The following is a 25,115-nucleotide window of genomic DNA, read 5'->3' on the forward strand; positions in this document are numbered from 1 at the left end:
TTCAGAAGATTTTGTTGTTATAGAAAGGCAGACTAGAAATCAGTCCCGATCGATATAGGCCACCCCCCAGGGTTGTAGGCACTTATTTTATTGAAATGAAATGACCCACCCTGACCCTAAGCCATAGACTTACCAGGGTAGCTGATATTTCGCCTGATTTACCCAGCTATGAGCTGAGCAAAGGACTTATCGCAACCGTACATTGACACCTCTGGGGCTCTGCAAGGTAACATTGTAGAACTTTTAGTGTCAGATCATCGAAACAGGCCCATAATGTATTTTGTTGCTTTCCTCGGCATCCTGATCACCGTGTCGGCCGCGCGACTCCCGCCGATATCCGGCTCGCCGACCCACCCCGATGAGGCCGGCCCGACCCACCCCAATGAGGCCGGTCCTATGGATCCTGAACGCTGTTGCGCTCCAGCACAGTATACCGCACATTTTAGTAAGTTTATTTTTGTCATGGATATAAATTTTTGTACCTGGCTCCTCTACGGTTCGTCACTTTAAAAAAATAAGCATAAGGAATAACTTTTGTTTTGTGTAACCAAACCATTCTCAAACTACTGTCAAAAATGAACTCACGATGCTCAAAATGTTATTAGAAACTATACAAAGGTGGCGTAGAAAATAATTATGTTTCATTGCAGACCAAAATTGCATATAATGGAATAAAACAAGCGAATTACTGTTGATTTTCATTTGAGGATGAAATAATAGCATACCAAGTGTCAGTTTGCCTTTAAAATAATGGCATTATGTGTGACTCCCTCTGCACATAGGGCATTATTAAAGGCAGTGGACACTCAAAATAATTGTTAGCATAAAAACTTACTTGGTAACAAGCACTGGGGTATAAAATATTGTAAGAAACGGCTCCTTTTGAAGTAACGTAGTTTTCGAGAAAGTTGTCAACAACCAATTGAGCTCAAATTTTCACAGGTTTGTTATTATTATTTTATGCATGTTGAGATACACCAAGTGAGAATACTGGTCTTTGACAATTACCAATAGTATCCAGTGCCTATAAAGTCAACGCAGCTTTGGGAAACCGTTCTATTGTTTCAATCTTATTGTGACGATGTAGGGGTATTAAAATAAAATCTACATGTGAACATTTCATCTCAAAGAGAAAACTCCGATTCAAATACTGATTTTATGTCCACGTAGAATCTTAAAAGCGTCACTGTGGTATCTTTTCCATTAAACGTACAGTGCGAGGAGTTAAATGTTTCTCAAAAAGCATTAAAGACAGTTGACACTATTGGTAATTTGTCTAAGACCAGCCTTCACAGTTGGTGTTTCTCACATATGCATAACATAATAAACCTGTGAAAATTTGAGCTCAATTGGTCGTCGAAGTTGCGAGATATTAATGAAAGAAAAAACACCCTTGTCGCACGAAGTTGTGTGCTTTCAGATGCTTGATATCGAGACCTAATTCTGAGGTCTCGAAATCAAATTCGTGCAAAATTACTTCTTTCTCAAAAACTATGTCACTTCAGAGGGACCCATTTCTCACAATGTTTTATACTATTTACCTACTCGTTTCCAAGTATCCAAGTATGGTTTTTATGCTAATCATTATTTTGAGTAATTACCAATAGGTGTCCACTGCCTTTAAAGTATCACAGAAGCCTTCTAACCACGTACATTTGCCATTAGTTTTCAAAGTCATTACCAAACGCAAGTAGGCCCTTTTAAAGTACTTAGTCATAACATTAACACACTTATAATACTTGTTTTCAAACCGAAGAGAGGTTTGCGGGTAACACTATGTGAATTATCTCTGTGAGTAGTGTTAGTGCTGAAAAGAACCGGTCGTTATAACGACTGTGTTTCGATCAGTTTGCTCTGATGATCGTTTTCAGAGGAATCCATTCTCCTGGAGACGTGTTAAATGGTGTATTGCAAACCTCTCTTAGTTAAACTTCCACCATGCAAAGTTTCAAAATCTTGAAATTATAAGGCTTGCTTGTTCGTGTTTGTGCTCATCAGGTGCCAATATTGCTGGGGTGTTGGACACGGGCAAGCTATCCACTATATTCACCAAAGGTCGCGTGGCTTACGACTCTATCAACGAGCTAATTGGCCACGAGATCATAGTAGAGAATTTATCCAATGGCACGGAGAAAGTAATCATGGATTACAATAAGGTATTCTGATGTTTCTTGTCTTGAAATTATAATCATTTTTTGATTGTGAACATTTGTTAATGAAAAGGATTACTAGTTCGCCCGCCGACTGGGCAGAATTTTGTTGTAACCATGTCCTTTATACACGTCTATAAGTACTACTTAACTGCGTTTTTCCCTTTAAAATTTATCCACTCAGCTGAAAGGGTATTATATTACCACAAAGAAGGGTGTTGTCAAATGCCAGAAGTTCCCCTTAGAAGGAAACTTCCCTCAACGCTGCGTTCCAGGTAAATTTCGTTCACATACTTAATGACAAATTATGAAACTGTCTTTAGTTTCTTTTTCTTGAATTATAAATACAGAGTACTCGCCAGGTTTTGTGGTCAAAATATTTCGCATCGCTTTGGCTAGGACCTGCATTTATCAGTTTCACATTGATGAAACGGTGTGAAGACGTCAACCCATGGAGCAATGGTCAACCTATAATACATTAAAAATAAGAAGATCACTTGGATGTGTCAAACACAGATCAAAAATCTAAATCAAAGATGGCGCCCAAAATAAAAATCACTGTCTATACGAATTAAATGAGTCTTCTGAAATGACTTTAATGATTCAAATGAGCTTGCTTTTCTGCAACTATCGGGCTATCAAAAAATTTACTTGCAAAAATGAAAAACTTTATAATAGATGTGTTAATTTTTTCGAGAAAGAAGTAGTTGTCCACGAATTTGATTTCGAGACCTCAGATTTAGAATTTGAGGTCTCGAAATCAAGCATCTGAATGAAGCACACAACTTCGTGAGACAAGGGTGTTTTTTTTTCTCTCATTAATATCTCGCAACTTCGACGACCGGTTGAGCTCAAATTTTCACAGGTTTGTTATTTTATGCATAAGTTGAGATACACCAACTGTGAAAACTAGTCTTTGACAATTACCAATAGTGTCCAGTGTCTTCAATCGTGCCGATTTTATGAGATATCTTTGTTATGTTTATTCTGTTCAGATGATGCTGTATTTATCGGTCAAGCTTCTCTAGGTGACAGAGCTCTCGTCGCAGACCAGTGGTATATTACCGAGACGGAGGACAGCCATACAACTCATCAGCATTTCTCCGTTAAAACAGACGGATGTGTGGATCTAGGCTCACACATGCGAATAGTCGATTCCAACACTGGTAACCATTAACATCACACAATAGTAATAATAATCGAATAACACTTTATAATAAGCGAATAAATACATCCAACATCCAATGTTCCTAAATCCGAGGTTTCTAAAATCTGACTTTATCAACGAAGGGATTGCAAATAAAATTCAACACATAAGGGAAGGGGGGGGGGGGTACAAAGAAAAACAACATTATTTAAACTTTTGAAGTTAGGACAACATTGTTCTATGTTTGTTTTAACACAATTCGCCTATAATTCGCAACTATAGCCCCCACCCAACCATACTATTGTTTACGTTATCCTCGGATCACATCAGAAAGCTTGGTAATACTGTGGTTACCGTTACGGCAGATAAAAAAAATAAAGATAAATAGCTTCATTTAATTTGTCATTTTGTGTCTAAGGAATGGAACTTCAATCTGATGTTGTAAATTGGTACGACTTCAAATTAGGCATCGATGATCCAGGCCGTTGGTTCAAGCTCCCCGCAGAGTGCGAGGTCAGTTTTGCAGTATTTCACTCCAAGTTAAAAAAAACAAAATAAATAGATAGTGATCCAGAGCGCAAAGAGCTCTAGTTTTGATGGCTGATTTGCCAGAGTGGGTTCGAATCCCGGTTGTGACACTTGTGTCCTTGGTCAAGACACTTACTTCACTTGCTTTTCATCCCACTATATTGCAGGGTTTGTAAAGGGTAAAGATTGTTCATGTGAATGATTAGCAAACTGTGTGAAAATGCAGTAACCGGTGTCAGATGCAATTGTGTATGCCATGCAATACTGTCCGCTCTGGACACTTTTGCATATGCAATCGTGTCCGGGGCTATGCAAAAACTTTCCGGCGGACAAGTACATGACTCTACATGGTATGCGCGCGTAAGTGAGCCTGCATGCACTGACCCTACGTATTGCAGCATGAATATTCACGTATTTTATGATTGCAGCGATCGAATACCAAACGGCCGAACATTTCGCATGTCAACCATGACATGCACGATAGCTTGTACAAAAAATGGCGGGTGTTTAGTTTACTGCAAGGACGATTTTGCACCGTGGCGGACACAACTGCATATGCAAATGTGTCCGGGCGGACACAATTGTACCATGCAGCAGCGTCCGGGCGGACACGATTGCATATGCAAAACCGCCCGGTGGACTTTATTGCATATGCAATAATGTCCTCCGGATAGTATTGCATAGAGGACATAATTGCATGTGACACCGGCGCCGCATACTCCCAAGCAGTTGAGCTAGTTTCAGAAATGCTTATAGGGTTTAATAAACTGTCAGGGTAGATAACTGGATCTAAGCCCCTGATGGCGGTGTGTCAGCAACTTAGTGTGGGTTCACATCCCGGTCATGTCCCTTGTGCCCTTGAGCAAGCATCTTAACCGTAATTACTTCCTATAAAGTTGGGAAGGTAATGCATTCTGTGCTCTACCAACCATGATCACAGTGGATGATACCCTTGTATACATCCTTACGGACTGCGAAGGGGGTAACCCAGCTTCGAGATAGGTGGCATCATGCCCCTGGTTACAGTTGATTTGGGTCGACAGGCCAAGCCTATTAAAGTGCGTTTATAACGATAACTCCGAGGGACGGAAACATATAGACTTGATAAAACAAGCTATACCGATTCCAAATAAAATATTACTTAACCATTATCTTTTTTTTTTTTTTTTTTTTGCACTGGAAAAAGAAACGACAAACCAAGCACGTGTAGTCCTCACATTGATGTGTCTGTCAAGCCTTGTGATGTTAGGAGAAACTCAGATTTCCGCTGTGTTGATTTGGTATAATTTGAAAATGTTTGACCGGTGGATGTTGTTTTTTATTTCAGGGTGTCAAAGCGACTAAAATACCGTCTCAACTTCGTCAGAGCCCGGGGTATGGTAGGAAGCTGAAAATCTTTTATTAGATCCTCCACATGCACCCATATGCTGATGATACTTCTCACTGGAGTTTTCCTAGACGAACTGCTTGTCACTATTTTGTAGTTACTCAAAATATTTTTAGCATAAAAACGAGCAATAGAGAGCTGTTGATAGTATACAAATATTGACTGCTTCGAGTGCTATGGTTAAAACTATGACTCCCGAGGTGATCCCCGAAGCATTCTATTTCCCGAGGCGAAGCCGAGGGAAAATAGAACGCTCCAGGGATCAAACTGCCGGGGATCATGCACCGAGGGAGTCATAGTTTTGACCATTGCACGAGTAAAAGCAGTCAATATTTGTTTTATAACACCCCAAACATTTCTAAATACTGTACTATTATTATTAAGTTACAGACTTGAATGCTACAACCCACGGACGACGCGAATACAGATTGCAAAAACTTTTACTGTGCTGCATGTAGTGTCATGTAATCCGAAATGGTTAGACTATTAATGTATCATCCTCGTACACGCAACGGACGTCTGGGTACTGCACGCCGTGTGATAGTCTTCGGACTAGCGCACGGCAAACCGATGCACTATCACACGGCCGTCGTCTAGTAAAACTATGACATACCATGTGACGCGCTCTAACCAATGAAAAGGCAGAATATTGGTAAGAGGTGTTATAAAAACGTGTTTCGTAAGAAACAGCTCCCTCTGAATTATCGTAGTTTTTAGAAAGAGATGTTTTCTCCCTCAAATAATTTAAAACTTTAGGCCTGAAGCCTTGAAATATGACCATCTGAAAGCACACAAATTAATGCAACAATTGTGATTTTTTCTTTCATTTCTCTCTTGCAACTTCGATGACCACTTGAGTCCAAATGTCCACATCACAATGGGAACAGACTATAATTGCTTTTATTCTAGGTTTGGTTTACATTTAATAACAATTAATTACCTTTTGATGTTATCTTTCTTTGCACTGGGCTTGGATGCTAACTTCTGTTATTAGTAATTGATTACTGTAGTGAATAATAGAATTGTTTTGTAACTTGGCGTTTACATTAATTGTTTGTTTATTTGTTTATGATCGGAAAACAGATTTTGTTTAATGAATAAACTCATGGTTGGTAAATTTGGCAGACATTTAATTTTACCAAAATGTCAGTTTGGACCATACAGTGGACCATTTATACTGCAAAAGTCGTGTTGAATCACGAGTTAAAAGGTACTCTAAAGGCCAAGTCACACTGCAGCGATTAAACAAAAACGATAACGATCACGACGCAAAGAGAACGCAGTCTATTGGTTGAAATGCTCCACGCAGAATACGTCCACGCTCACTCAACCAATCGAGGGCGTTCATTTTTAACGTTTTTGTTAACGTTTTCGTTATTAAACGTTCTCGTTTTCGTTCTCGATATCGAGGCCTGTGTGCCGGGCCTTTAGCCCCACAATTGTGCAAACAACCAAAGCATAAGAAAATAAGCTGCATATTTTGACCTAAAGAAAATAAATAAATGCATACAAAAATAAGTAAAATGATGTTGAATTTGCAGTTTTATTTTTTGTCGTGTGTAACATCGATAATAATTGTAGGTAAAAGACATAATTTATATATAGCCCCCTACATTTTTTTAAATGAAGATCATAACGGGAAATATTTGGGTAAATTATGCCTTTGTTTGTACAGGAATGTAATTAGGCACACAGTCAAAAGAAATTTCATGCAAACTATATATTCGGCGATATAGACATTTTCACCCCCTGCCATTTACCAAAACAATTTACTAGGTATTATTACATATTTAAATGGCTGTTATGGATGCATGGGCGCCAATCGGGGGGGGGGGCGACACATGGGATAATACTAACCTCCCCCAAAGGTTGGGGGACACAATATCAAGTGTCCCCACCCCATGTTTTTGACCAGCTCAACTATGCACTATGTCCCGCCATGGGCACAAATCCTGGGGGGAAACGGATGACAACATTTCTGAAGGATGGGGGACACTTAATGCCCCCCCTCCTCAAAATCGGCCTAATATTGCACCACAGAGCATCTAACATGCTTTCGGGCCCTTCAGCGGGTCCGGACCCCACGCCGTAAAGCTTAACACCCGAATGCTCTATCATTCACAGATTAGCACCCCCTCATTAAAAAAGAGTAAGAGGGACTCGTGTCCCAACCCCATTTTGAAGGTTGGGGGACACCATATCAAATGTCCCCTCATATATTTGACCATCTCTATCAGCATGACACTCAAATATTGCACTGTGTAAGACCCCGGACCCTCACCGAAAATGTTATGACTTACGATGTTCCCCCCCCCCACTTTTTAAGACGGATTGACACCCAGGTATGTATGACACCCATATGCCCACATCCTTACGTACTATGAAGGGGTAACCCTGTTTCAGCCGAGTAGATGGCCATGTGCCCCTATTGATAGTTGAGTTTCCCATCCCATTTGAGTGTATAGTCCTCACCTTAAAATGGTAGTCTGTAGCCTCGTATTGTAAGGTGATTTCTCATTAAAATATAAATATGAATAATATTGTGTAGAATCCACCCAGGTACCGCAATACGTTCTGTTACAAGCTGAAATTACACAATATGAATTTTTTTTTAATGAATTTTACGAGGTATTATGAACTTTTACGAGGTATTATGAACTTCACGACTTTTTTGTATAAATTTGTTGGATGTTTTTACTGCGATTTAATGTATTTTACGTTCTTTTTTGCTTACGAAAAAAAACAAAAAAACTTTTACGAGGTCCCTAGATCTCTTGTTTAAAAAGTGCAAGCCTCGGATGAAACGAAGTAGGTCATGCAATGCAGAATAACAACTGCATCAAAGGACAATACACACTTCAGTCTCTGGGTTTTTATCTGAAACCACCCCCACTGCCATTGAGCTCTTGGCACGCAAACAGTCTCACCTCTAAAAGTCTAACCAGTACTCGTGAGTATCTGTCCGCCGTGTTGAAACACTAAAGTTCCCGGGTCGATTTCTCTTCAAGATGTGGTCTTATGCAGTTTTGTGCATGTTGTTGGTTGGAGCGATCGCTCAAAAGCCCAAGCCTTGCTGCCTTCCGCGATATTTCACTTTCAGAAATGGTAAGTAAGTCATTCTTTCATGATATTATTATGCATTTTGTTCATGAAACTGAGTGTAGTCTGAGTTCATCTGCAACTTTTAAGTACGCGGTTTTTAACTCAGGTTGGACAACTTCAGTGGTATAGTCAATAATTAGAACAAGACCATAACCAGCATAAACAAGACCAATACCAAGACAACCCTTACAAAAAGTGCTATCATATGCGAAATACCTATAGAACTATAGAATCCTATAGGATTTATATAGGATTCCTATAGAATTTTCGCCACTTCCTTAATTCGTACAAGATTCATATACGACTCTTCCGGGGTTTTTTTTTTGTAAGGAAAAGACCAGGGCCCAATCTCATAGAGCTGCTTAAAGGAACACGTTGCCTTGGATCGGTCGAGTTTGTCTTTGAAAAGCGTTTGTAACCGTTTTTTTTATAAAATGCATATGGGTAGAAAGATGTTGTAAAAGTAGAATACAATGATCCACACAAACATGCCTCGAAATTGCACGGTTTTCCCTCTACCTCGTCGACTAACACGGTCGGCCATTTATGGGAGTCAAGTTTTTGACTCCCATAAATGGCCGACCGTGTTAGTTCGCACAGTAAAAGGAAAACCACGCAATTTCGAGGCAAACTTGTGTGGATTATTGTATTCTACTTTTAACTCAGGTTGGACAACTTCAGTGGTGTAGTCAATAATTAGAACAAGACCATAACCAGCATAAACAAGACCAATACCAAGACAACCCTTACAAAAAGTCCTATCATAGGCGAAATACCTATAGAACTATAGAATCCTATAGGATTTATATAGGATTCGTATAGAATTTTCGCCACTTCCTTAATTCGTACAAGATTCATATACGACTCTTCCGGGGGGTTTTTTTTGTAAGGAAAAGACCAGGGCCCAATCTCATAGAGCTGCTTAAAGGAACACGTTGCCTTGGATCGGTCGAGTTGGTCTTTGAAAAGCGTTTGTAACCGTTTTTTTTTATAAAATGCATATGGGTAGAAAGATGTTGTAAAAGTAGAATACAATGATCCACACACACATGCCTCGAAATTGCACGGTTTTCCTTTGACCTCGTCGACTAACACGGTCGGCCATTTATGGGAGTCAAGTTTTTGACTCCCATAAATGGCCGACCGTGTTAGTTCGCACAGTAAAAGGAAAACCACGCAATTTCGAGGCAAACTTGTGTGGATTATTGTATTCTACTTTTCAAACATCTTTCTACCCATATGCATTTTATAAAAAACGGTTACAAACGCTTTTCAAAGACCAACTCGACCAGTCCAAGTCAACGTGTTCCTTTAAGCACACAGTTTGGCTTAAACAAAATAAACATCCACAAAACCAGATCGGCCAAGACTCCGTTCTGCTTAGTAAACAACAGCTAAATACCAGTCACAAGCAATGTTTATGGCATGACATTTTGGCCAGTAACATGTGGAAATAAGCGAGCTATTTTCGTGGTTAAGCAAATGATTTGCTTAAAGCAGCTCTATGAAATTGGCCCAATGTCTAAGACAAGACCAAGACAAAGCCAAGCCAAGCCAAGACAAAGCCAAGCCAAGATCAAGACCAAGACCAAAACCAAGACCAAGACCAAGGGGGCGACCGTTACAAAGACCAGCATGTTCAAGACCAATAATAAACACAGCAAGACAGCACTGGAGAGCATACATGGCTCAATTAGGTGACGAAACAAAACTGACACATTATTTTTGTAATCTTGTAATCTAGTTGACATCATAAACACTGCCCCAAACGGAGAGCTGAAAGTCGAATATGCCAACACCGAGCGTGCATATGACGCAATTTCTCAGCAGTTGTCTATTTTCTACGACGTGGAGTATTTTAATGGTACCGAAGTGCTGGGCAGACATATAGCAGATTTTAAGGAGGTAAAATCAGTTTCAAAATGATGGGTGAAGTGTTTTATACTTTTTAACACAATAATTCAATCACAAACACAAAGTAAAAAACAACAACATGACAACAGCATTAATTTTTAGTAGACAAACAACTTTGTTTTAAAGTACAGACAGGTGAAGTACATCAAAATTGGTGCATTAATAATTGAACAAATTTCATTAAAGGCAATGATCGATTGATTGAACGATCGATTAATTGAGTGAGTGTACAGTTGCTGTATTACACAATTTTAATTCCTCGTATTGTTTGTATTATTGAAGACACACAACATTAGCTTAGTCTTTATCTTTTACATGAATAATTTGAACCTTTTCATAGAGTGTTTAACAAAAGCAATTGTTTTTACCGATTGAGTTTTATCTGATGATATATTTTTTTTGCGAAACATCTGTTTTAGAAAGTGCTGTACGTAATCATTAAAGTTGGAGATGACGAACAGTGCTTTCCTTACCATATTGACCAAAACTTTGCGGAAGAATGTATTTCAGGTATGTTTTCCCTTTAACTTAAAAGAACTATATCCTGCGATTGTGTTAACAATCGAATCCTGGTCATGACAGTTGTGTCCACGAGCATTGTATACATTTTTATTTATTGTATAAATTGCTTCTCTTCACCCAGAAGTATAATAAATGGGTAGCTGCGAGGGTAGAGGTAACCCGTTGATATTATGTTTGAACAAGTATCCGAAGCGTCACAGCAGCTTAGGGCCGTATCCCCCTAAAAAGCTGGGAAATATTAAACGAACTAGACCAATGACCTAGAGTAAAGCGGACTAAAATGTACAGCGCACTTATGTAAAGTGAATTTTTGTAAAATGCGCAATGTATAAGAGCTTGTTATTAATATTATTATTAGATGACGCAGAGTTTGTGAAGGAGTCCTGGATTGGTGAGAACGATCTACTGGTTGATTCTTGGTTTGCTTCCCGAAAATTAAGTCCAGAGTATGAGGTTCAAACTGTGTTGACTGTAGGGCGTAAAGAGTGCGTGCCAGTCAGCCGGGTATCTACCTACATTAACCCTACTACAGGTTGGTTATCTTCTTAATTACTCAAAATAATTATTAGCATAAAACCTTACTTGGTAACGAGTAATGGGGAGAGGTTAATAATATAACACATTGTGTGAATAGACTCCCTCTAAGGTGACGTGGTTTTCGAGAAAGAAGTAATTTTCCACGAATTTGATTTCAAGACCTCAAGTTTAGAATCTGAGGTCTCGAAATCAAGCATCTGAAAGCACACAACTGCGTGTGACAAGGGTGTTTTTTATTTCATTACTATCTCGCAACTTCGATGACAAATTGAGCTCAAATTTTCTCAGGTTTGTCATTGTAGCATATTAAGATACACCAAGTGAAAAGACTGGTCTTTGACAATTATACCAAAGGGATCCAGTGCCGTTCTTATTACATTATAACTAGTACACGCAGCACCCAAGCTGCCGGTGTATTCTTTGAACTAATGATAAGTATTGTTTTTGCCACAGGGGAAGTGCTCAGAGTTGAGGACACGCAAACTTTTAACTTCAAACTAGGAATCTGTGACCGGGAACGCTTTTTCAAGGTTCCAGATGCCTGCCGACCGGTAAATATACTACATGTACATACATACGTACACGCATACGTACATACGTAAATACATACATACGCAAATACATATATAATATATATCAGCATTTATTATGGGCGCCTTTTCCCCAAGGTTACAAAGCGCCAACAGAAGATGCAACAAAGAATTCCAAACTCAAGATGTTCCAATGAAAGGTGTAATAAAACAGTCAAGTCTTTCTGTCTTAATCACCTTTCTTGAATAGTCGAAGTGAAGTTGCATGGCGAAGATGGAATATGCAATGTTAGTTATTATATATTATGTGACACTCGGAATAAGTACGGGCAGAAACGGCATTTGCATTGCACCCGTGACACAAATAGCTGTATATAACTAACCTATATCAAAACTGTTTTGATAGGTTAGTTATATAATTCAAATGGAAAAGGGGACTTATAAGTGTTCTCCATGTTAACCTCAAAGCATGTTCAAATTAATATTTCGCTTTATTTTCACTTTATTTTCACTTTATTTTCACTTTTAATTTCACATTCTAACGTAGAAAAGTGAAATGAATGTACTGTATTGAAGATTGCTAGACTATATAATGGGTGTGTTCGATTAGCTTCCCCGGGTCGACCCCCGGTCTACCCCGGTACGTTCGATTCCAGGGGCTCACCCGGGTTAGCCCCTCAAGTTCCCTGCTCGTGGAACGGGTCACTTGGGGTTGGCGGAGGTGCATGACGTCACCACTAGAGGACGAGTGATCGTTCGGTTAGCTCTTGTCGGGGGCTCATCCGAGGGGTCGACACGGGGAAGCTCATCAGACGCACCCATAGAAAACTGTCCCATTGCGTTGATATTTGTAAAGAGTAATTAATTCCCTCAAAACACAATTTAAACTTGTTGAACGTATAATTACTGTATATGGATTATGTTTGAATCGTTGCCCGAGGCAACAATGGATTTTTGTCACCTTTAGTTCAATCCGGTTTCGTTTACATTTAACTTACTGATAGTAAATAACAACTAAGCCTAAAGAACAAAAATACATAACAGCATATATACTTCATTATTTTGCCTGGCTCCTGAAAGAGCCGACGTGGCTGGGTCCCCCCTCTCCACCGCGAACGTCAGATACGGCGAACTGTAACAGACATTTCGATTGAGAGCCTCTCTTTTGAATCAACTTCGTTTTGACCATGTGGCACACGGATCCGCAAGGTGCTACCCACTAATAAGTCTCCTATAGCACACACTGCAAAATGCTAAATAGATTAAAACATATACAAATATAATTTATAATATTCATTTAGAATTCTCAAGTCTTTTCAACAGTACGGGGAAATAATATTTCAGGGAACAAACAAACTTTAGTATTTCTTGTACCTTTTCAAAAACAATTGGTGCACCTAACCCCATCCGTTCCATCTTTTTTAATTTCCTTGATGAATGTACACTCATCATTTTCTTGTTTTTTGTTTGTGTTTTTTTTTCAGGGCAATGCTTTGAAGGCGCCTACTTTGGCAATGCAGAAGATTCTGGACAAGTTTTCGCATGGACGCAAGTTCATGTAGGCCGCCATAGCAAGCCACTACGATGCAGATATCGTTTATATTAAACAAGATTAAGAGCCTCAAAAGGGGCAGCCGTCGATTTCACAAAGAGTTAGGACTCGTCTTGTCTCGAGTTAGGACGAGTAACTCGTCCCAACTTAGGATACATCTTAAGGTATGCATGCTATAGTGTAGGGTTGGGACTCGTCCTAAGTCCTAAGATTAGTCTTAAGTTAAGAAGAGTTTTGTGAAATCGACGGCAGGTCTCGGTTTGAAGCGTTTGTAACCGTTTGTTATAAAATGCATATGATTGGAAAGATGTTTTAAAAGTAGAATATACAATGATCCACACAAACTTGCCTCGACATTGCGTGGTTTTCCTTTTACTTTGCGAACTAACATGGTCGGCCGTTTATGGAAAAATTGACTCCCATATTAATGGCCGACCGTGCTAGTCGACGAGGTAAAAGGAAAACCGTGGAATTTCGAGGCATATTTGTGTGGATCATTGTGTTCTACTTTTAAAACATCTTTCTAACCAAATGCATTTTAAAACAAACGGTTAGAAACGCTTTTTATAATATACCAACTCGACCGATCCAAGGCAACGTGTTCTTTTAAATACAACTATTACTGCATTTTTGTCGGTTTTCTCCTTAGTTTCAGCACATCTCGCCAACCATTTAAATGACAGACTTTCTTGTAATTATTGACGCTGTGCTTGTTCGAACGTAGCTTTCATTGCATTCTTAAATGTTGTACTATAGTTGGGTATAACTCGCTTTCGTCCTTTATGGACATTTGGAAGGTGATTAACATAAAATTGAAAAAACGTTAAGTGTTCAAAACTGTATAATGCAAATCAAACAAAGTACTGAGACTTTAACTTAGTTAGATGGTAGTTGGATACATTTGGTACGATTAAAGTTTTTTAATAAACGATTTTAGTTGTAAAGGCAGTGAACCCTATTGGTAATTACTCAAAATAATTATGAGCGTAAAACCTTACTTGGTAACGAGTAATGGGGAGAGGTTGATAGTATAAAACATTGAGAGAAACGGCTCCCTCTGAAGTGACATGGTCTTCGAGGAAGAAGTAATTTTCCACGAATTTGATTTCGAGACATCAGAATTAGAATTTGAGGTCTCGAAATCAAGCATCTAAAAGCACACAACTTCGTGTGACAACTGTACGGGTGTTTTTTTCTTTCATCTCGCTTCACAGGTTTGTTATTTTATGCATAATATGTTGAGATACATCAAGTGTGAACACTGGTCTTTAGCAATTACCAATGGTGTCCAGTGTCTTTAAATGTCGTTTCATACCATTAAGCTGCGGGGTACCAGGCCTATTAAATAGGGAGGTTTTTTCGGGGGGGGGGGGGCGGTTGAGGGATTCATTTTGACGGGGCAAACATTACACTTTACTGAGATTTTGTAGATTTGCGATTTTTTTTCTAAATTGAACAGCAACTAATCAGTATTGTTAGAATTTCTTGAAAAATAAATACACAAATTGCATGCAAAATTGTGTTTGTTATTTTCCATTTGTTATTGGTATTTTGCAGCAGATTTTGCATCAGCTATTAAAGGATTCGGGTACTTTTTCAAAATGTCCACAGATTTACGTTAAAGTCACCTGGAAGTGGTATTTTTTCAAAATAAAGCTTTTGTCACTAATATATGTGTTTTGATGAGTGGAATGTGAATAAACAGTTAACTAAGGTTTTAAAGAATCATTTCTTACGTTATTTACAAATTTAAGAGTAGACCCCGACCCGAGAGGGCGCTGTTCGTGACGTCAATCGAGGCAGACTTTGCCTGTAATGCGTAGAGTAAACACAATTGCAAAGTACATGTACGGACAAAGCGTGAGTTTGTACGTTTCAAAAATGCCGACCAGGTGTATTGCTGCTGAATGCAGAAAAAAACTTATTGAATTGTGTTTACTATACGCATTGCAGGCAAAGTCTGCCTCGATTGACGTCACAAAAAGGGTAGGCGGAGTCAGCCCCCCAAACAACTTTATATATTTTTTAAACAAATAAATCGTGACAAACAATTACTAAAAAAATTGTTTTATTGTTCGTAAGCATATAATCTATGTTTGAAAGAAAAAAAAATATATTTCCAGGTGACTTTAACTTTAGTCTATAAGAAAACTTCCCTTCAAATATCACTTACTGAGGGGCTGTAGTTTTTGAGAAATGAGTAAAACAAGTCACAAAATATGAGACGAAAATTACTTTAGCATGTAAAATCCCATTAACCAGTTATGGTATTCTACCATAATCATAGCATAACCGGTGAATGCGTTTTGACATGCTAAAACTGAGGTTTTTTTATAGTAAAAAAAAAAACTATTTTCTCAAAAACTACAGCACCTCAGTAAGTTAAACTTTAAGGGAAACTTTCTACTATCATAATCTTCAAACTGTGTTAGTTTAATGTAAATCTGTGGACATTGTGTTTTGTGTTAGGAAAAAGTACATATAGACCTTTAACGAGAAATACTATTATGAGTGAGATATATTCGCTTAAAGTGTATCATGTGAACAAGGATTTCACGTGTGTGGGTGGGGGTGCGTGCGTGTAGGTGTGTGGCTGTGTGTGGGTAGGGGGGAGTGGGACACGGGGTGGAAAATAACTGTTTTTCGGGTATGCTTTGTTAAAGGAACACGTTGCCTTGGATCGGTCGAGTTGGTCTTTGAAAATCGTTCTGTAACCGTTTGTTGTAAAATGTGTATGGTTAGAAAGATATTGTATAAGTAGAATACAATGATCTACACAAATATGCCTCGAAATTGCGTGGTTTTCTTTTTACCCTGTCGACTAACACGGTCGGCCATTTATGGTAGTCAACATTTTGACTCCCATAAATGGCCGACCGTGATAGTTCGCGACGTAAAAGGAAATCCGTGCAATTTCGAGTGATACTTGTGTGGATCATTATATTCTACTTTTAAAACATCTTTCTAACCATATTCATTTCATAACAAACGGTTTCAAACGCTTTTAATAGACCAACTCGTCCGATCCAAGGCAACGTGTTACTTTAATCACTTACCATACCGTTGTAGGATGGTGTGAAAAGCAACGCCATTTATATTTCAATTTTGGAGAAAATCATGCCACTTTATGATGGGGTAAATCCAGGGTCGCGATATTTCAATACAAAAGAAATGTGAAATGAACGAGAGCCCCGGAGCAAAATTTGTTTCCCTTTGTTGATCGCCGAAGCGGGCAACGCCATATTTATGTTAACAAAGTACTTTTACATCGTAAAACTGCCAATTCATGTAGCAGTTATTTATTTATTTCAATGAAGCAGTTAAATTCCTTTTCAAAATCAGTTCAAGACATTGGACACCATTGGTAATTGTCAAAGACGAGTCTTCTCACTTGGTGTATCTCAACATAATTAAGCATAAAACTATAAAATAACAAACCTATGAAAATTTGAGCTCAATTGGTCTTCGAAGTTGCGAGATAATAATGAAAGAAAACAAAACTTTCAAACGCTTGATTTCGAGACCTCAAAATCTAATTCTGAGGTCTCGAAATAAAAATCGTGGAAAATTACTTCTTTCTCAAAAACTACATTACTTCAGATGGAGCCGTTTCTTACAGTGTTTCATACTATCAACCTCTCAACATTACTCGTTATGAAAAAAAAAGGTTTTCTGCCAATAACTATTTTGAGTAATTACCAATAGTGTCCACTGCATTTAAATATAATAATTCGTGATCAATAAAGGCTGTAATTTATCAATTTCTGAAAAAAAGAAAAAGAAAAAAAAAAAAGGATTTGAAAAACGTCACTATAGAACCAGCACCATAATGCCGAATCCTTCCCCGTTGTCAAGTTATATTTTTGGAAAGTATTGAAAACTTTTTCTTCCATTATCAAGGTTTTCTATATCCTGCTTGTTGATGCAAACTCAGTCACGTACGTTCCATTGATCAACACACAATAACTGGCATAAAACCACCTCACCATTATGCACTCTCTCACACAGATCTAAAAAATATTAAGTAAACCATTGCTCAGAGATATACAGTCAAGTCCACACTTCAAGTTCAAGATGTACATGTTTGTAATCTCACTCATCTTGGTGTCTTCAGTATCTGCCGAGCCGTCGCAGATGAAGGAAGATGAACCGAAGCCATGCTGCAGTCCAAGTTCATTTACCCAAGATTTATGTAAGTATAGCGCTGAAACGTTTGAGATAATTTTAGCAACTTTCATTATAGCAACGTTACAGAATTTGTTTTTGCTAACAAAACAGTTGCTGGCAGGGTAAGCACTTTATGTAGTCCATACATCAACTGACGACTAGAAGAAGATTGAGATCGTTTTCTCACTTGGAGTTTTCCATTATGCATAAACGGGGTCTGGTTTTACACATCTTTTGATGACAGTTTTATACTTTTGTTTTAACCTTGACAGCCCCTGTACAATTTGTAACTATTGTGTATGTCTAAAGATTTAAAATAAAATAAAATAAAATAAAATAAAACTAACAAATCTGTGTAAATTTTGACTCAATTGGCCATCGAAGATACAGGGAAACTAAAACTGAAAGAAAATAACACAATATTGTTGTGCAAAGGGCCTGAATGTTAAAAAAACCTTTAGGCCTGAAGACTTTTAATAATTCGAGTGAGAAATTAACTCTCTCCAAACATGTTTTATACTATCAACAGCTCATCATTTCTCGTTACCAAGTAAGTTGATATGGCGATCATTATTTTGAGTTATTGTAGTGTTGCCTTGGATCGGGCGAGTTGGTCCATTTAAAAGCGTCTGAAACCGTATGTTATAAAATGCGTAGAACAATGTTTTAAAGGTAGAATATAACGACCCACAAAAATAATTGTATGCCCTCGAACTGCGTGGTTTTCCTTTTACGTCGTGAATTAACACGGCACGCCATTTTGTGGAGTCAAGTTTTTGACTCCATAACATGACCGAACGTGTTAGTTCGCTAAGTGAAAGGAAAACCATGCAATTCGAGGGCATATTTTTGTGGGTCGTTATATTTTCCTTTTTTAAATATCTTTCTTACCACACGAAATTCATAACAAACGGTTTCATACGCTTTTCATAGACCAACTCGCCCGATCCAAGGCAATGTGTTCCTTTAAGTGAAATTCATTTACCATGTTTTATGAGGAGTGTCAACTTCGCACGAATTTGAAAAACACGAAGTTTATTGGATGCTTACAGACCACGATATGTATTGTTTACAACACATATTGACCTCGTACACTGCTGTGCCTTCGCTCGTCCCCAGTGCCTTGCTTTCCAAAGGCGCTGGAATGGGCAAACGTATCAAGCACGCTCATTGGTCTATCCAGAAAACGCTCAGCCCCATCATGCATAGACTTGTGGACAAGTCGTTAAATCGGCCCCACGCGCTGAGATGGTGGTCTCGCGAGATCACTACTCTCGCGCGAACTGATGGCTCCCCGATTTCGACTCCTCATAATGAGGCGAGCCCTGTTCAAACTGTGCCTGGATGAATTCTAGGGTCCGTTGCTCTTTTGTAAATTAGAAACCGAATTACCATCTATAGGTATAAACTAAAGTAAAGGTTTTGTTACTGTTGTTATTCACTGGTGTGAATTTAACCAGGCACGGCGCACCTCATGATTTTGGAAACCACATAAAAAGTCACAACAGTGAACTATACACAACTTTACAAACGTTCGTTCAATTCGTCTAGACTTATTTTCCCCCCTTTTATAACTCACGACAAAATGTATTCAAAACGCCGCGCCATAGAAAACCCCGTTGGCCTATATCTGCAAAAAAATTTGTTTAAAGGGTCCACTGCTGATGCGAACTTTCTATAAACAAACTGCTGAAGACGGATTAAAACATGTTGAACTCTTTCTGTGACGTCACTGTATTGTTGAAAGTGTAGATTGTTTTTACGAATCTACACTTAAGTGTGGATTTGTAACCGAAGCTACAGTTGAGTAAAGATTTATTATAAACTTAAGTAAATAAATCAACTAGTGTTGTTACTATTGAGCAATCTGATTCATTGGAACTGTCACCAATAAGGGGAATAGTTTAATTCAGAGAATAGTGTAGATTCGTGACTACGATGTAGGCCTACTCGCCTTCGGCTCGTACATTCTGTTCACAAATCTATTCTTTCTTGTCCTTTCTCCTTAAAGTAGATATTGATTTTACTTAAATAGAGAGAGAGGGGGAGAGGGGGTGGTGGGACTGGCCAACTTATGTTTAAACTGATCTGTTGAGTTATGATGGCTTACAACAACGGTAAAGGTACTTCTAGGTGTGATTTTAGTCAATAAGAGCACATACTTAACAACACTTAAAGGAACGTTACAGAATTGGCAAGAAACAAAAATCGCGAAGATCACAGGTTTACATAAAACTTACACGGTCTAGAAAACATCCCTTGAAATATTTCTTTCTGAAGTGTCATATTTGATGAGAAATAAATAATCTAATTTCGCGTTTGGCGTTTATCTCTCAGTGAGCGTTTTATTCATTTTTGTTTTGGCATCGATGCAATGCAAAATGTGTAATCGTTTTTTCACTATGATTTTCTCGCGACCCAGATGGCCAATCGATCTCAAACTTCCACAGGTTTGTCAGTTAGAGGCAGTGGACACTATTGGTAATTGTCAAAGACTAGCCTTCACAGTTGGTGTATCTCAACATATGCATAAAATAACAAACCTGCGAGATAATAATGAAAGAAAAAAACAGCCTTGTCACACAAAGTTGTGTGCGTTTAGATGGTTGATTTCGAGACCTCAAGTTTTAAACTTGAGGTCTTGAAATCAAATTCGTGGAAAGTTACTTTTTTTCTCAAAAACTATGGCACTTCAGAGGGAGCCGTTTCTCACACTGTTTTTTACCATCAAACTCTCCCCATTACTCGTCGTCAAGAAAGGTTATATGCTAATAATTATTTTGAGTAATTACCAATAGTGTCCACTGCCTTTAATGTATATGGTGGATTATATAAAGTGCTTACACTGCCAGCAAATGTTTTGTTAGCAAAACCAGTTCTGTAATGTTCTTTTAACCCTACTAATTTGACTCATAACAGTTTTTAACGGGCACATGAATGCATAGCAAAATTCCATGAGTTAAACAAGGGTGACCATAACCAAATCTCCAAAACAAACCTACCTACCAGTTCCAAAGTGGATAATAATGATTATGTATATTAATTTTGGTTTTTACCCATACAGTACACCGATGTGTGTTAGCACTGTATACTCAGTACTTGTCTACTATCAATGATTATGTAAATATTATTTTCGATCATAACTGGACTTGTAATGATCTCAGGAGAAGTGTTTTAACGGGATTAGTTTTATTTCTTATTCAGCTATGATCACAACATTTATGGACGATTTATAAATTTCCAACAAAATGTTTTATGAGATGTCAACATTTGAGGGTACTTTATTTTCATAGATGGTGCGACCACTTCCTTAAAAGAAGGCCAACTGTTGGAGGTTTTGTTCAAAGTTTTCTTGGCCTATGACTCCATCGAAGAAAAGATATCAAGCAGCTACCGTCTTGGTTTTACAAACGGAACCGAAGAGTACATAAGAACAATTATCGACTACAAACAGGTAGCGCATGTTATTATTATTAATATTATTTTTTAAACCTTGATTATAACAAAGTTTTGCAGAGTAGTGTGCCCTCTACATTTTGTCTAAAATAATAAAAAGGCAGTAAAAAAAATAGACTGGTCCCGTTCCTAATCGCATGGAAAAGGACATGTTTTGGTTTTACAGTAGGCCTACCAGTGAGGTCATTGGATATTGGAATGCAACAATTCAAAGGAATTCACTTCACCCCACATCCTTTCCGTGATTTCTCCCAAAACATGCCTCAATTTTATGTTATTGAACTGAACACTCGACATGTGGACAAGTCGTTAAAATGTCTGTCACCCCGCGATTCCAGCGGTATTCTCGCGAGGTTGCTGGCCCCGCGAAACTACTGAGCCACGACTACGGTCCCGATATCAGCAACCAGCAGTTCGCGCGAGAGCAGTGATCTCGCGAGAGCAGTGATCTCGTGAGAGCTGTGATCTCGCGAGAGCACCACCACAACTCGACTATCTCACCGCGGCAGACCATTCACGACTTGTCCACAAGTCTAACTGAACACTTGAACAATGAACTTTCTTTTCTGGTCCAAAACAATCTCTAAAAAGTGTCGTAGAAATCGTTTTTGTGTGGGTGACCTTGTTTTGTTTTAATTCTGCAGAACGAGGCCTACACCATCTTCAAAGAGGCGATGGGTGTAACATGTTACAAACATACGATAGAAACAGGTTTCGAATACTACTGCCTTCCAGGTAATTTGTTACTGGTTTTTGAATTTGTTAATGAAAGTTTAAGTACATGCTTGTTTTGAGTAATTTAATTGTACCCCGGGTAAAAACTTGGACCGAGCGACCAAAACAAACCTGCCTATATAGTGGTTTTTAGAAGAATAAATATTAAAAACAAAGCTAATTTATTTGTTTTAGTTTACACGTGGTAATTTTTAGGCAACCAGTTTTTTTTTCAGGAAATCTCCAAGATAATGTTCCCAGTCTTTTCCCGGTGATAGTTATACGTCACAGCTAGAATAGATTATCTTGTATTGCCGAAGGGTTCCCTTTGAAATCTCTGCCGTTTGAAATACTATTGCCCCACCATTTGGAGGATGTTTTTTGATAAACCATGGATGTTGTCTTAATCCTATTAAAACTATATAGGTTTGCGGTAACACCACCTGAATCTCTTTTTGGGTTTAGTGCTTGTTCTCACAATTCTCAAAAAGAGATACCCACACGGTATTAGCGCAAACCTCTCATAAAACTTTCAAATCTCACTTAATCCTATATAGAGGACGCCGAATATGTTCGCAGCACAACCCTTGGCGACCGTGCACTGGATGTGGATATTTGGAAAGCCACCGAGGAGTCCGATTCGGTCACCACACAAGCGGTGATAGTGCATCAGAAGAGCGAGTGTATACCCATTCATTATGTGTACAGAACATTTGACTCCCAAACTGGTATGTTTAGCTCACAGTCACGATTCAGTGCAACCTTAAAGACACTGGTAACCTTTGGTAATTGTCAAATATCAGTCTTCTCACTTGATGTACCTCAATAAAAATGCATAAAAATGCTGAAATAACAAGTTGCGAGATACTAGTGGAAGACAAGCTTTTACCCTTGGAACACGAAGTTGTGTGCTTTCAGATACTTGATTTCGACTTGGTCCCGAAATCAAGTATCTGGAAGCACACAACCTCGTGTTACAAAATATCATTCTGAGGTATTGAAATCAAATTCAAATATTTTAGTTGAAAATAAGTTTTTCTCGAAAACTACGTTACTTCAAAAGGAGCCGTTTCTCCATTACTTAATACCAAGAAGTAAGTTTGTTTGCTAACAATTGTTTTGGGTAATTACCAATAGTGTCCAGTGCCTTTACGTCACCCTGTTGTTATGACAATGTTTGTACCATAAACGAAATGATTACAACACGACATTTCCATGGTATTATTACAATATAACTTTTGACTTTTGAGTAACTATGAATAAAGTGAGTGACATAATTAAAGGCATACTCTTAAAGCTTAAGGTTTATACAAGTGACAACTTAAGTTGATTTGGTTCCCAGTTTCAGTCGATTAGATTGATTTTCAGTCCGAAAGCTCTTTGGTTTATCCTGCCATGAGCACAACATTAAATATCTGTGACAATTTGGGCTCAATCGCTCATTGAAACTGCAAAAAATAAATTGTAAAAAAAAATCCACTTTGTACTAGAGTCGTGTGCTTTCAGATGCCTGAGGTCCTGGCCTGAAGCCTTTTCTTAGATTCAGGTTTTGGGTTGCCCAACTTTCTCTAAAACTACATTCAATTGACTGATGTAATTCCTACAATGTGTCGTACCCGTGGCTATCTACCATGTAATGTTTTATGACGTTAACTTGTATGGATTAATATGACCAAAAGTACATCCTGCACAAATTGTACTAACAACTAATAATTTGAAAAAATTCTTCAATTTGTAGATGAGCAGCTTGACATCAGCAATATCCATGTTAGCAACTTCAAGCTAGGTATCTGTGATAAAGACGTCTTCCATGTACCAGATGCCTGTCATCAGGTATAGTATTTCACTATTTGCTAAAGAAACGAGCGAACAAATACCCAACAAACAAAATGGCGTCCCCTAAACAGGTCAGCTACTACTGAAGGCAACACGATGGTCACATGAAATTACAATATTAATGTGACACGTTTTAAGGGCAATCTATACGTTTATATTTTGGAACCGTTCAATTGTTTAAATCCTTATATTAGCCGTCGATTTCACCAATCTCTTCCTAAACTTGATCCTAGGAGTTGGGACGAGTTAAGTTCTATAACCAATAGACGTTAGGACGCATGGAACCAACCCAAAGTTAAGATGAGTTACTTGTCCTATACTCGAGATAGGACTAACCCTAGCGTTATGTGAAATCGGCTACTGTCTGTCCACACAAATGTTTTTCCCCTCTTCTTCATATTAACAAACTAATTTTGTATCTTCTGCTTCTTATCAAGTTTCCTTTTTTTTTTATTAAGTCTGTATTGTCCAAAGAGGAACCCAAGCTTCCAAAACACATGTTGAAACTTCGTCGGCTCGGTCTGACTCGCGGACTTGGCTTCAACTTCGGCAAGAACTAGGAAGTAACGTGGTTGAAGGTGATGCTGTATTCCAGAGACAAGAATTGGTTTAATGTTTACCGTTTGATTGAATACTATAGGCCTAGAGCATAAGATAATGCTAATAGTTGTTATGCAGCTGTTTAGATGTAGAGAAGAATTAGTGTCGCATGTTTTATGCAAATGTCTTAAAGGCTTTAAAAACAGAAAGCAATAACGACATTGTTTAGAAGATAAGATTGAAAGAGTTGATGTAAGGCCTACGACTCAGTCACACACCCCCAAACCTAAACAAAACAAACTCAAATAAACAAACAAAAATTCCCACAACAAACAAATACAAACAAATACAAACTCAAATAAACAAACGAACCTTCCCAAACAAAAAATACAAACAAACAATCAAAGAAACATACAACAAACAAACATTCCCAGCAAACAAAACACTGTCCTTATCACTCAATGATCTGAATTTTACTTGGAGTCAATTATGTTATTGAGGAACCGAATGTACAAACTATAGTGCGCATGGCACTGTCCTGGCCTTCATTACTTCCCAATAAGAGAGCTTACGTCCGTCCTAAAAATTAGTTTTAATGGCAGTGGACACTATTGGTAATTACTAAACATAATTATTAGCATAAAACCTTTCTTGGTGACGAGTAATGGGGAGAGGTTGATGGTATAAAACATTGTGAGAAATGGCTCCCTCTGAAGTGGCATAGTTTTCGAGAAAGAAGTAATTTTCCACGAATTTGATTTTGAGACCTCAGATTTAGAACTTGAGGTCTCGAAATCAACCATCTTAACGCACACAACTTCGTGTGACAAGGGTTTTCTTCTTTCATTATTATCTCGCAACTTTGATGACCGATTTAGCTCAAATATTCACAGGTTAGTTATTTTATGCATATGTTGAGATACACCAACTGTGAAGGCTAGTCTATGACAATTACCAATAGTGTCCACTGCCTTTAACTCTCATTCGTGTCCATTAAAGCCATTGGACCCTTTCGGTTACAAAAAAAAAAAAG

General features: G+C 38.2%; 3 protein-coding genes across 3 annotated transcripts; all 3 read left to right on the forward strand.

The window, feature by feature from the left end:
- The first annotated feature begins 159 nt into the window (after nucleotides 1–159).
- LOC117292724 lies at nucleotides 160–5,380 on the forward strand. The gene is made up of 6 exons (XM_033774869.1): nucleotides 160–445; nucleotides 1,999–2,156; nucleotides 2,335–2,425; nucleotides 3,146–3,316; nucleotides 3,716–3,810; nucleotides 5,153–5,380. The coding sequence occupies exons 1-6, from the start codon at nucleotides 274–276 to the stop codon at nucleotides 5,228–5,230; spliced, it is 765 nt and encodes a 254-aa protein (XP_033630760.1). The 5' UTR covers nucleotides 160–273; the 3' UTR covers nucleotides 5,231–5,380.
- A 2,703-nt stretch (nucleotides 5,381–8,083) lies between these two features.
- On the forward strand, nucleotides 8,084–13,619 carry LOC117292776. Its single transcript, XM_033774925.1, has 6 exons — nucleotides 8,084–8,317; nucleotides 10,059–10,219; nucleotides 10,648–10,738; nucleotides 11,109–11,282; nucleotides 11,741–11,838; nucleotides 13,302–13,619. The coding sequence occupies exons 1-6, from the start codon at nucleotides 8,221–8,223 to the stop codon at nucleotides 13,377–13,379; spliced, it is 699 nt and encodes a 232-aa protein (XP_033630816.1). The 5' UTR covers nucleotides 8,084–8,220; the 3' UTR covers nucleotides 13,380–13,619.
- Nucleotides 13,620–17,327: 3,708 nt separating this feature from the next.
- Nucleotides 17,328–24,285, forward strand: LOC117292105. The gene is made up of 6 exons (XM_033774027.1): nucleotides 17,328–17,561; nucleotides 20,830–20,990; nucleotides 21,637–21,727; nucleotides 22,264–22,434; nucleotides 23,445–23,539; nucleotides 24,001–24,285. Exons 1-6 carry the CDS (start codon nucleotides 17,444–17,446, stop codon nucleotides 24,100–24,102), a joined length of 738 nt encoding a protein of 245 aa, XP_033629918.1. The 5' UTR covers nucleotides 17,328–17,443; the 3' UTR covers nucleotides 24,103–24,285.
- Nucleotides 24,286–25,115: the final 830 nt, after the last annotated feature.

This window comes from Asterias rubens, chromosome 7 (assembly GCF_902459465.1).
Source record: "Asterias rubens chromosome 7, eAstRub1.3, whole genome shotgun sequence".
Lineage (NCBI taxonomy): Eukaryota > Metazoa > Echinodermata > Asteroidea > Forcipulatida > Asteriidae > Asterias > Asterias rubens.

What these genes read in the sequence shown, in the direction of transcription:
- LOC117292776 (XM_033774925.1), top strand. Translation starts at nt 8,221, where the DNA reads ATGTGGTCTTATGCAGTTTTGTGCATGTTGTTGGTTGGAGCGATCGCT. An exon ending in CTACATTAACCCTACTACAG is followed by an intron (nt 11,283 to 11,740) that starts GTTGGTTATCTT and finishes TTTTTGCCACAG; the next exon opens with GGGAAGTGCTCAGAGTTGAG. An exon ending in TTCCAGATGCCTGCCGACCG is followed by an intron (nt 11,839 to 13,301) that starts GTAAATATACTA and finishes TTTTTTTTTCAG; the next exon opens with GGCAATGCTTTGAAGGCGCC.
- LOC117292105 (XM_033774027.1), top strand. Translation starts at nt 17,444, where the DNA reads ATGTACATGTTTGTAATCTCACTCATCTTGGTGTCTTCAGTATCTGCC. An exon ending in TTCATTTACCCAAGATTTAT is followed by an intron (nt 17,562 to 20,829) that starts GTAAGTATAGCG and finishes TTATTTTCATAG; the next exon opens with ATGGTGCGACCACTTCCTTA. An exon ending in TACCAGATGCCTGTCATCAG is followed by an intron (nt 23,540 to 24,000) that starts GTATAGTATTTC and finishes TTTTTTATTAAG; the next exon opens with TCTGTATTGTCCAAAGAGGA.
- LOC117292724 (XM_033774869.1), top strand. Translation starts at nt 274, where the DNA reads ATGTATTTTGTTGCTTTCCTCGGCATCCTGATCACCGTGTCGGCCGCG. An exon ending in TAATCATGGATTACAATAAG is followed by an intron (nt 2,157 to 2,334) that starts GTATTCTGATGT and finishes TTATCCACTCAG; the next exon opens with CTGAAAGGGTATTATATTAC. An exon ending in AATAGTCGATTCCAACACTG is followed by an intron (nt 3,317 to 3,715) that starts GTAACCATTAAC and finishes TTTGTGTCTAAG; the next exon opens with GAATGGAACTTCAATCTGAT.